At 43.3% G+C, this 12,473-nt stretch overlaps 1 protein-coding gene across 3 annotated transcripts in view; it reads left to right on the top strand.

Moving 5' to 3' along the window:
* GALNT6 (polypeptide N-acetylgalactosaminyltransferase 6) overlaps positions 1–12,473 on the top strand; it is an 87,096-nt gene that overhangs the window by 41,250 nt on the left and 33,373 nt on the right. For all 3 annotated transcript variants that reach the window (XM_060252254.1, XM_060252255.1, XM_060252253.1), the window contains 2 exons: positions 7,708–7,857; positions 10,525–10,759. In XM_060252254.1, the coding sequence (XP_060108237.1) occupies positions 7,708–7,857; positions 10,525–10,759 (385 nt within the window). The remainder of the gene's footprint in view (positions 1–7,707; positions 7,858–10,524; positions 10,760–12,473) is intronic.

Below are 12,473 nucleotides of genomic sequence, written 5' to 3'. Positions count from 1 at the left end.
GGAGTGTGTGGCTTATGCAAATGAGTTGTGCTAATGAGCTCTGGCACCTCTTTTTCTACAAAATGACTCCTGATTCCAGGAGCTCAGACTAGACAGAGACCAATTCCACTGTCACTGTTGCTCCACCCCCAGGCTTCTGCTTTCATCAGATCAAGCGATCAATTCCCCACCAGTTGCTGCACGGATGCATTTTGACAGCTCCCTGCAGTTCTCCCCATCCCTTTCTGATCTTGAGCACCACTCTAAGCAGAAAAAACTGGCTATGGAGAAAGGGAACTAAAATTGCCATCTCTTCCCCCACCCACACACACACACACACTCACACTCTGATCGGTTTGCTTTTTTTCCCAGGTGGCTGCCATGGCAATGTTTTTTTTTTACTCTTTCTTCTCTGTGGCCAGTTTGCCTTCCTCTTGGGTGAGAGCACAGAGGCTGCAGAGAAGGGTGGGGGTTGTTGGAGACAACAGGCTCTTTATTTTCCATCTCTGACATGAGGCTTGCAGTTTACCCATCCTCCAGCCCCTCTGGCAACAGTTTTTTCAAGGTGCATGTCGCCTGCTGACCACAAGCCCCTCCAGGCAAGGGCCTTTCCAACTTTCCTGAAATGGGTCAGTTGCATATGGGGAAGAGTGCTTGGAAGAGCCACAAGGGTTGGCATGTCAAAGGCACATGCAGTTCCTAAGCTATGAGTGTCACTGGTGTATGTGGTTGCTTCATTCCAGTCCCATGTGCTGCCCCTGTTTTTCCTGTCCAGTCTCTTGCTATGTTTAGAATTCTTTCCCCAATCTTGCTTTACTTAGTTTTTAAAGAAACTTCCTTTCTTTTTAGATTCTTCTTTTAGAAACCTTCCTTTTTTCAGAACCTTCTTTTAGAAACCTTGTTAAACTGCCTCTCTTGTTTCCTCTGGTTTCCCCCCCTTCCCTCCCATGATATGCATCTGTCACCTCAACACATGCTACATGTTCTTAGTTTCCCTAAGCATTGAGAAGTCCTATGAACAGTGCTGTTTTACAGAGACAGTGTATTACAGAGTACTTAAGATTTCAAGACACTTTGGGGATGTTTGTTTTACAAATGGAGCATGAGTGGAGACAAAGAGGCATTCCTTCAAGGTAACATAGCCTCTATCCTGAAGCAGATCCCCAAAGAGAAACACAGCTCCCCCACCCCCACCCCGGGCCTTTGGGCCAAGGTGCCCCACTTTTCTCAGCATGCTCTTTCTGCTTTTCTCTCTCTTCCAAACTTCAGACCACTGTTTCTTTGCTTGTATGCAAGCACAAACACTCCCACTCTTTGTGTGTCTGTTAGGAATCATCTTCTCCAGGCTCTCAGGAAACCATCTCCTGGCAATTAACTCCCATTGTGGAAAATACCTACAGCTATTAAGGAACATTAACTTCTTTATCTGGCTCCCACTGCTTCTGCCCATTCATATTATTCAAAGGTTGGTGGGGGCAGAGGAGGCATTTCTAAACTTAAGGTTTTGGGGAGTGAGATTGCTACCTGAGAGAATTTTGCTCCCTTCTGGCTGGGTGCTGGGAGGGAGCCTGAGTTTGATTGTAAAATGTAGAATGGTACTGGTATATTACACAGTCCTTTTCCCTTTTTAAAACATCTTCCTGAAGTATTCTGTTCCAGTACAGTCCTATTATGTTTATAAAAATGGACTTCTGAGCAATTGTGTTTTATATAGTTTACAGAATGACAGAAGCGTGACAGCCTTCCTGACCACTTCAGCCAGGCTCTTCCGCAATGTGAGGATAACATGGAGGAAGGGAAGATGTTGCAAGCTGCTTTGGTTCCCCACTGAGAACTAAAGCAGGGGTATAAACAGGGCCCTTTTTATACAAGGAACACACAAAAATGCCATTTCAGCTTGCTTGGCATCAGGGCGTGTGGCCTAATATGCAAATGAGTTCCTGCTGGACTTTTTCTACAAAAAAAGCCCTGGATAGAAATATTTGATGGATACACATGAGGTCTCAGTTTGGCCATGTAAATGGTGGATCCTCAGCTTCTCTTAATCTACAGAAGTTGATACAATCCCTATACATGTATAAAGGGCGTGCATAAGTTTTCCTGTTATCCCAGCGAGAGAATGTAGTACCCAATTTAAAAGAAATGCAAAACTGTCCTGGAAAAAGCAGGAACTCCCCCCCCCCCCACCCCACAGGGAAAACAGACCTGGGAAATACCAACAGCTCATTTTAGCCTTACCCTTACTGTATGTAAAGCACTACCTGCTTAACTCCTGAAAAATGTACATTTTTTGGTCTGAGCTGTTCGAATGTTTCTTCTGCAAAAAAGATACGGGGTGGAACATGAGACTCTGCATTGCTCCTTTGCTCAGCTCTCTAATCCTACTTCCCCCCCCCCCTTGAAAAGTGATGCTCGCTCAGTCATGGGGTAACTGTTTTCATCTATTGAAGGTGGGGAAACAAGCGGGAGCCTTGTAGCCCCTTAAACTGGCCTTTAAAAAAAATTATTTTGGCTCTATCAAGTAAATCTTGATCACAGTTTGGGGGAGAAGGAAAGAATGTGTCCCTTTTCAGGCATTTCAGAGCCCTCTAGAAAATTTGGTTATCAAGTTTCTTGCTTGATTTTATCAGGATTAGCTGATCTCTTTTCCAGTAATAATAAGCAACTTATTCAAAGAAAGTCTATGAATGTGTCTTTTTGTCTGTATAACCTTCTGTATTGTTTATTGCCGTGTACTATAAACCATGGCAATATAACTCTGATACTGGATTTGAACTCTGATTTAAATGTGTACTCTATGGATCCTGTCCTTTTGCCCTGTAGGAGGAGTGAGAAACCATTCCCTATTAGGAGCGTGCACTGACCCAGATGGCCTAAGCTAGACAGATCTTAACAGATCTTGGAAGCTGAACAGGGTCAGCCCTGACTAGTATCTGGATGGGAGACCTCCAAGGAACATTAGGGTTATGAACCAGAGGCAGACAGTGGCAAACCAACTCTGAACATCTCTTGCCTCAAAAACCCCATTGGGTCGTCATAAGTCATCTGTGACTTAACAGCAAAAAAGAACAATTTGAAATGGGGCATAGTCCTTGACCCAGTTCTCAAAATGAATGGGTCTGCAACCAAATTAACTGGTATTTCCAGAAAATTTCCATGAGTACTTTTTGATCTCTGTACTACTGCAGGTGGTGCGATGGTTCAGCTGCCGTTTGAATTTCTGCCATCCTGAGAGTAGAAAAACAGATGAACACACTGCAACCTGGGCATGCAAGAGGAGCATTGGTTTTACAGTCACTGCTAAAGCTGTGGATATATTTGTGTAGGAGCATCATTCAAAAATAATAAGAAGAATTCAGTCTGTTTGCACACAGTTGCATAGTGTTATCTCTTCCTGCTCTTATGTATACAAGTATAGATTCAGGTTGGTAGCCATGCTGAAACAATAGAATAAAGTTTGAGTCCAGTGGAGCCTTTAAGACCAATGAAGTTTAATTCTGGGTGTAAGCTTTTGTGTGCAGGAAGAAGTGTGTATGCATACAAAATTTATATCCAGAATTAAACTTTGTTTGTCTTAAAGGTGCCGCTGGACTCAGACTTTGTTCTATATACGAATAAAGTAAGTTTACATGTTTGTATAATCGACCAGAGATGCTCAACAACCATTCATCAGTATGTTTTGTCAGAAGTATTTTTATCATGAAATAGGGTTGCTAACCTCCAGGTGGAGCCTGGAGTTCTCCCAGATTTACTACTGATGTCCAGATAAGAGTCCAGTTCCTCTGGAAAAAATGGCAGTTTCGGAGGACAGACTCGATTGCATACCACAGAATCTAGGAGAAACTGAAGTCCTTCCCCAGGTACTGCCCCCAAATCTCCAGAAATTTCCCAAGCTGGAGATGGCAACCTTAAAAGATGACATACCAAATCTGCTATCTTTGGGGGCATATCAAGAATAATTATTTATCTAAATTTTATCATACTTGTTTACTCAGTACTTAGTGATCACTTCCTGTGAGTTCTGTTTTCAGTGGTCTCTTCTGCATAACCACTCTTCCCGTTTACACCAAAGCTCAGAGCTGCCAAATGCAGAAAATCTACAATCTCTCACTGTGGTTTCTTGAACTCACTTCCTGCTATGCTTTGCAACTGACTGCAAGCTGTGCTGTCACTGAGTGCTAAATAAAGACCCTTGTGCAGAGAATATATGGGGGGTGGGGAGAGAGAGTTTTCTCTCCTTACTGCCTTGCAGAGCAGAGTGGAGCTTTTCTCTGTAGTGAAAGCAAGCATGGGTTGTTGGTGGATTGGATGCAGTGCAGAAATACGTTTGAAGACAGGTTCAAGTGGGTAGCCATGATGCTCTGAAGCTGAAGGAAAAAGTTTTGAGTCCAGTGCCACCTTTAAGATCAACAGAGTTTTATTCAAGGTATAAGCTTTCATGTACAAGCACACTTCTTCAGACTCCAGCTTCGTTCAGAAAGATCTTTGTTCTTCCTCAAATATTTCTTTGCAGTGGAAGAATGGATTGGGGGATGGAGAATGTGTTGTCTCCTTACATATGTGACTTAAGCTGTTGTATGAAAGTAACAGGAGTTACTTTCTGTAAAGTAAAGTACATGCTTAAAGTAACTCCTGTTACTTTAAGCATGTATGTTTCCTAAATTTAAGGTCAGGCAAAAGAATACTAAATAATTTGAACAACCTTGCATTGAACCACAACCATTGCATCCCTGTTCTCTTTTCTCTCTCCCACCCCACCCCTTGGTTGCACACCTTCCCACACTGGAGAGTGCTCCTATGACAAAAATGCACGTGCAATTCAAGTTACATCACTGTTGACCATTACTGCTTCCAGCAATGCCAATTTGATAATAAGAGTTGAAGTTAGAGGTGTTCCAGTTTACTTTCTATTCAATGGTCGCTTTATTTCTTGTATAGCCTTTGGTTTAGGATATTGCTCTGGATTTTGCTATATGTATTTGCTGTAGAGTATTCCTATATGTATTTGAGTGGAATGCACATGATTGTAGGATGTACACTTCTATCTCCCTAGAGTTAGGTACACACTTTCCCTAGAAATTGCCTCCAAATCTCCAGGGATTTCTCAGGCTTGAGTTAGCAACCAAGAACTTCAGTGCTTATAGGGTTTCTATGGATTCTTTGAAATTAGGCGTATTATGAGAAGGAGGGCAGGAAGGGGTGAATCAGTACTTGGCTCTCATGACCCTTTCTTACAAGCCTGGGGTAATGAAGATTGCCACTTGGGGGTCTGGAAGGAATTTTACTCCAGGCTAGATTGGTCAAAAGATCTTGGAGGTTTTATACCTTCCTCTGGGCAAAAAACAGGGGTCACTGGATGAGGGGGAGGGGAGTTAGTTGTGAATTTCCTGCATTATGCAGGGGGTTGGACTAGGTGATCCTTGAGGTCCCTTCCAGACCTATGTTCCTATGTTCTGTGGATGTTTTGCATTTCTGCTTCAGAACAGGAAGTACTATTGTTCAAAGGAGATTGGTCTCCCATTTCCAATGAGCTGGTTCTCTATGGGCCTCAGGGTAGAGCTAATGTTTTCTGCACATCTACCCCGACCTCAGTCTACCCACTAACTGTCTCTAATACAAGGATAGTTCTGAGCTGAAAGAGAGATGCGAATGGGATTGCATTCATTCAATATCTGTGTCTGTGCCGGGGAATGTACTACTTAACACTGATCTGAAAACAGTGGGCCTTTTTTTTTTCTGAATGCAAGCACGACTCCAGTTGGGACTGTGTTGAGTTTCCATGTGGCCAGTTTCCATTTAAAGGCATCTTAGCCTGTTCATTGGCACCAAATGTGTGCCAATGAACAGGCTAAGACAGACAGACTCTATAGACATGGGTTCTGGTAAGCTCATGAAGCTGCTTTGTGCTGAGTCAGACCATTGGTCTCTCATTGTCAATATTGTCTACTCTAACTGACAGACAGGGCTGCCAATCCCCAGGTGGGTAGGAATGAAGCCCAAATGCATCCACGCAGAACCAACCTCAGTTATGAAGACTTCATATAAATAACTTATTGGATAACAAACAATACTAATAAATACAGTAACAAAGTGCCCCGAACACACAGTCCTCTCATTCAATACAAGTATGCACCTTGATAATGGACGTCAGAGGAAAATCTTATGAAGCCATGAAGTGAAAGTCCAAGGTTACAGCAATTCTTTCAGCCAGGAAGGTATTGACGACAAGCGACACATCGTTATTTTGCATTAGCGGCACAGCGCAATTTCGTAATCCTTTCAGCGAGGAAGGTGTAAACACGAAAAGCGGTAAACCGCTATTTCATATGGGCAGCACAGCGCAATAAAGCAACAGGGGAGCGCATATCACCCTGTTAAACCTGGGGCTTTAACAAGCTTCACAATTCCTGAAAAATTCATACACAGCCATAGCTGAACTTTTTTTCGGCAAATTGAACGGCCGTGTATGAATTTTTCAGGAATTGTGAAGCTTGTTAAAGCCCCAGGTGAAACAGGGTGATATGCGCTCCCCTGTTGCTTTATTGCGCTGTGCTGCCCATACGAAATAGCAGTTTACTGCTTTTCGTGTTTACACCTTCCTCGCTGAAAGGGTTACGGAATTGCACTGTGCTGCTAATGCAAAATAACGATGTGTCGCTTGTCGTCAATACCTTCCTGGCTGAAAGAATTGCTGTAACCTTGGACTTTCACTTCATGGCTTCATAAGATTTTCCTCTGACGTCCATTATCAAGGTGCATACTTGTATTGAATGAGAGGACTGTGTGTTCGGGGCACTTTGTTACTGTATTTATTAGTATTGTTTGTTATCCAATAAGTTATTTATATAAAGTTTTCATAATTGAGGTTGGTTCTACGTGGATGCCTTTGGGCTTCATTCCTACTTGACTTTTCCACATTACTCTTTGTGTTTCTCAATCCCCACGTGGGAGCAGGAGACCCCTGTTTTGGAGGCCCTCCCCCCACTTCAGGGTCATTAGAAAGCAGGGGCAGGGGGGAAATGTCTGCTGGGCACTTTATTATTCCCTATGGAGACCAATTCCCATAGGGTATTATGGGTTATTGATCCGTGGGTATTTTGGGGCTCTGGGGGGCTATTTTTTTAGATAGATGCACTAAATTTTCAGCATAGCACCCAGTACCTCCTCAAAACACCCTCCAAATTTCAAAAAGATTGGACTAGGGAGTCCAATTCTATGAGCCCCCAAAGTAGGTGCCCCTATCCTTTATTATTTCCCATGAAGGGAAGGCATTTAAAAAGCATGCAGTCTCTTTAAATGTGATGGCCAGAATTCCCTTTGGAGTTCAGTTGTGTTTGTCACAACCTTGCTCCTGGCTCCACCCCCAGAGTCTCCTGACTCCACCCCCAGAGTCTCCTGACTCCACCCCCAAAGTCCCCAGATATTTCTTGAATTGGACTTGGCAACCCTACTGACAGAGGCTCTCTGGGTGAGATCTTTCACATTACCTACTACCTGATCCTTTTAACTGAAGTCATCGGAGGCTGAACCTGGGATCTTCTGCATGCAAAGCAGTACTCTACTACTGAGCCGTGGCCTCTCCTTGACTGTACAGTCTTTTAAATAAGATACTGGTCATGCGAACATCTACCTAAGTTCGGGCTTTTCAACAGTTCTTCTTTCCAGTTGGCAGAGTCTGAAAACTATGTCCCAGCACATTTTCTGCAACTTTGACATATTCCATTCCAGATTACTTGAAAGACCAGTTGGACGAGTACGTCAAGCAGCTGCAAATAGTGAGGGTCGTCCGACAGCAGGAGAGGAAGGGTTTAATCACCGCCCGGTTGCTTGGCGCAAGCGTTGCCACGGGAGATGTGCTCACCTTCCTTGATGCTCACTGTAAGTACAGTAATAGCTCATTACTTTGCCTTAGAGCCTGTTTTTGTTTTTACAGTAGCAAATGGGCTGGTTTGCGCCAGCCTCACTTTTCTGCTATGCTTGGGGCCAATTGCTACATGCATAATGTCCTCTTAAAGACTCCACATGATGGCTTGTGTGTATAAATGGGCAGCAGATCATTGTAGTCTCAGATGCAGTAGTTTTTCAGTAAAGTTTCTTCGAATGTTCATCTCACTAGTGATCAGGTCCTGAGGAATCAAGTGATCTGTATTTGAACTAACACTTCATGGCTGGCAGCTATTCCATGCCTCCATTCCTCCGCCAGGCATTCTCTTCCCCCACAAGTGTACTTCATTGCCCTGCCCTGTTATCACCCTATGTCTTAAGCAGGTTTTTGTGAACTATGCAAACAAAAATGCCCTACCCTAGAGCTGCAAAGCGACATAATATTGCAGCTGTTCTCTGAACTATGATCATTTGATACATAACTTTATTAATTTGTATTACGTGTGTGTGTAGTAGTAAGCTGAAGTACTGCGGTCCAAACTTTGTTTATGACCTGAATTCAATCCCGGCAAAAGCTGGGTTCAGGTAGCCGGCTCCAGGTTGACTCAGCCTTCCATCCTTTCAAACTTGGTGAAATGAGTACCCAGCTTGCTGGGGGTAGATGACTGGGGAATGCAATGGCAAACACCCTCGTAAAAAGTCTGCCATGAAAATGTCATGATACGACGTCACCTCAGAGTCAGAAATGACTTGTGCTTGCACAGGTGGCTGCCTTTACCTTTTAAAAAAAATATTAGTATTATGCACAGTTTGGGCTTTCTCTGGCAAAACTGAACATGCCTATTTATGTCATTTTAAAAATATTTCTATCCCATCTTTCCTTTGTGGCTCAGGGTAGTTTACAAATCCAAAGTTAGAAATACAAAGTACAATAAAATGCTAATAATTTTCCTCCCTTGCATTACAGCAATCACAGAGTAGTGGCTAAAGTAGACTCATTTCTTAAGAGCGGAAAACTTTCTGGAAGTAGGGTTGCAAACTTCCAGGTGGGGCCTGAGTTCTCCTAGATATACTAGTGATCTCTAGAGACCAGCTCCCCTGGAAAAAATGGTAGCTTCAGAGGGCAAACTCTATGGTTTACCATAGATTCTAGATGAAATCCCTTCCCATATTTGCCTCTCTGCAGGCACGGCCTGCACATTTTCAGGAATTTCCCGGGCCAGAGTTGCCAATCTTTTTGGGTGGCTCTCGGGCATGACCCTCTGGATTTCCTTAACCCAGAAGAGACAGGGCATGGAAAGTGAAAATTCTGTCACAAAGCTTCTTATAGAGTACCAATCACAAGTGGCATTGCTGTTGGGGTTGTGGGCCCTTTGAAGGTCTTGGGGGCTCTGGCAGACATCTGACCTTACCACTCACTGGAGCCAGCCCTGAAAAGCTGACAGCTATCCTGCCTACAGTGTATGGTGGCCAGTAGAATTGTCCCTAAATGTACAGACCACCAGAGGTAGAATTTAATTGAGGAAACTGTAATTCCATAAATAACAAAACTGTGACAGAACTAACTGAACACTTGCTAGGGAACAAGCTATGATTTCTCCAGTTAAAAGAACTTGGGTAGTGGGACTTCAGTACCATGCTCTGAGACCATGAAGAGCCACAGGCATAAGAGACTATACTCTGTTGGGCCATATTTTTTGTTGTTCAGTTGCACAGTCAAGTCTGACTCTTTGCAACCCCATGGACCAAGTCATGCCAGGCCCTCCTGTCTTCCACCATCCTCCTAAGTCTGCTCAGATTCTTGTTAGTTACATCAGTAACACTGTCCAGCCATCTCATCTTTTGCAATCCACTGGTCTAATACCGTTTAAAGTACCTTCATAGGTTCATGTGGATGTAGCATGGATTTTTTAAAGTTATGGAAGTTTCCAGGCTGCATCAGAATTTGTTACAGGAATGCAAGAACATTTCTGCATTCACAACACAGTAGTTTCATTGTGTCATTTACACAAAACTCTTCTTTTTGTGTACAATGAATGCATGGTTAATTATGAGGAGGCTAAGGACATACAAAATAAGGCCAAGTAAAGTAAAAATATATTTTATTCCTCAGCTAAAAATTCCCTCTGCATTTTGCCAACTAGCTTCTTTAGGGGAATCGGTTAATCTTCCAGTTTTTCTTCAACATCAGCTACAGCCTATCAATGTAGCTTAGTCCTGTCCCCCCACCCCTCCCCAAGTTAACATTTTTATTTTTTCAATATTAATATTACAATATAAGTTAGTTTTCAAAGATATAGTTTTGTAGCTTAGTTCATTTTGAAGCATACAATGGCTAATCTTGGATCCTGTTAGTTTCCAGATCAAAAATCAGAAAACTCTTCCACAGTAGAATCTGGCAGAACTGGCCACCAGTATTAGATCATGCCAGTGTATGTTGGATAGTGTGTCTGAGTTTTCTGTATATCTGTATGGTAAGGTAACTGCAAGTCACCCCCTACAAAAAAATTAGTTCTCCGCCAGCCACTGATTGGAAGGAAAGCATTTGCATGAAATAGCTGATTTTCCCCCGAATTTGCAAAATTTTAGTATTTTTTTTTCTTTTTAAAAGTATGATTGCAACTTTAGATATCTTCCCCTGCCCTTTTTTTTCTTTGCTAGGTGAATGTTTCCATGGCTGGTTAGAGCCTCTCTTATCCCGCATTGCAGAGGAGCCCACAGCTGTGGTCAGCCCAGACATTACCACCATTGACCTGAACACCTTTGAGTTTTCCAAGCCAATTCAATATGGGAAGCAGCACAGTCGAGGTAACTTTGACTGGAGCCTGACCTTTGGATGGGAGTCCATCCCCCAGCATGAAAAGCAGAGAAGGAAGGATGAGACTAACCCTATCAAGTAAGTTCATGCTGAAAGTATCTTTAATAATTAGTGTTTCTCTTCAGAGGCCATTCTCCACCCACCCCTGGGTCCTTGGGGGCTCTCTCTCACCCAGCCCACAACTCCTGATCAGTCTGCTTGCTCCCTGCAGACCCATGTGCAGAAGAACATGATTTTGTGCATGCACACAGTTTGGTTCCTGCCTTCCTCCCGGGAGACTGAGGATGATTGATATGTATGGAGGCTATTCTGCTTTAGCCTCACAGCTCTTCTGTGAGATAGCTTAGGCAGATCCACTATGAATGGATGAAAGGGGCAGGTGATTTTTCCAGTTTCCCCCTCCCATTGTAGACTTTTGATTCACCCCCATACTGTTCAAGTGGGGGTCCCTCTTCCCCAGGAGCAGCATTTCAGGGCATTTGAAGCTGCAACAGGACATGGAAGACAAGAAAGACCTCAGTGGGAAGGTGCCCTGCTAAAAGAAATATCTATCCCTCAGCAGATAGGTTCCATAGGAAGTAAGCCTGTTATTTATCCCACAGTGAACATTGGGGCAGAACAAAGATTTGAACCCTAGTCTTTCTGGTCTAAGTCTCTGTCCATTACCCCATACTCACTCTGTTGCCCAAGGCAGCAATTTTGCACAAATTATTCACTTAAATTGGATCATCTTTGTGAGAGCTTAACAAGGCAGCTGTGTGCTCAGAGGTTTGTATGCATTGGCCCTGTGAGTTTGTTATTGTGGATTATGCTTTTATCACGTTACTGCACAAGGCAGACTGGAATGTAAAAACTGCAGAGCTAAGAAAAGGCTCCACTGACCTGGATAGCCCACGCTAGCCTGATCTCGTCAGATCTCAAAAGCAAAGCAGAGTCAGACCTGGTTTGTAGTTTGATGTGAGACCTCCAAGGAATGCCGGAGTTGTGACATGGAGGCAGGCAATGCCAAAGCACCTCTGAATGTCTCTTGCCTTGAAAAGCTGACAGGGTCACCACAAGTCAGCTGTTACTTGATGGCAAAAAAATAAAAGGTTAGAATAATCGCAATTTTTACGGTCTCTGAAACGGATCATTTGCATTGCATGTGATTGTAGGGAGAATTTACTTCAGTTGCTCTGTGGGGTCAGATGTATTTGCATAAATGGTTGTATTTCACTAGAAACAAAAGCACCTGAAGGGAAGAATAGTTTTTCCCACATGTCCCATCTTAAATTTTTATACAATCTTTAAAAGCCCTCAAAATGTCTGTAGATAACCTTTTTAGCTGGGCCATCTTTTTAGCAGGTTCATCTTTCTCCCTGCTATAATGCAAATATTGCATTGATCAGGGATTTCCTGGTGAAAAGGGAATGTACAACACAAACTGGCCTCTTCCTTGTGGTCGCTCTTAGCTTCATAAATAAAATGAGTGTTATATAAAATGGGTCATCACAAGGAACACAGCAATTTGTATGAAGCAGGTGCCATTCATTCCCTTGTTACCAATGGACAGGTATACCCAACAAAATCGGTCTCAAGTTGAGTACATGAAGCCAAATAATCCTCTGAATTTATCCTGTTCATTGGGTACATTGCCCATTGAGATCTGTGGTCTTTCTCTCAGAAGTACTTGGAAATGAAAGCCCTCCAAATAGCTTGATCATGCCATTTTACAGCTTAGCTGGTCACCGAAGTGGGCGGGCGGGAGGGGGGGGACACAGAGGAGGTTGGGAGGTGGGATGGTGAAGGGATG

The sequence above is a fragment of the Heteronotia binoei genome, chromosome 13 (assembly GCF_032191835.1).
Source record: "Heteronotia binoei isolate CCM8104 ecotype False Entrance Well chromosome 13, APGP_CSIRO_Hbin_v1, whole genome shotgun sequence".
Lineage (NCBI taxonomy): Eukaryota > Metazoa > Chordata > Lepidosauria > Squamata > Gekkonidae > Heteronotia > Heteronotia binoei.
This window is presented reverse-complemented; position numbering and strand designations above follow the sequence as displayed.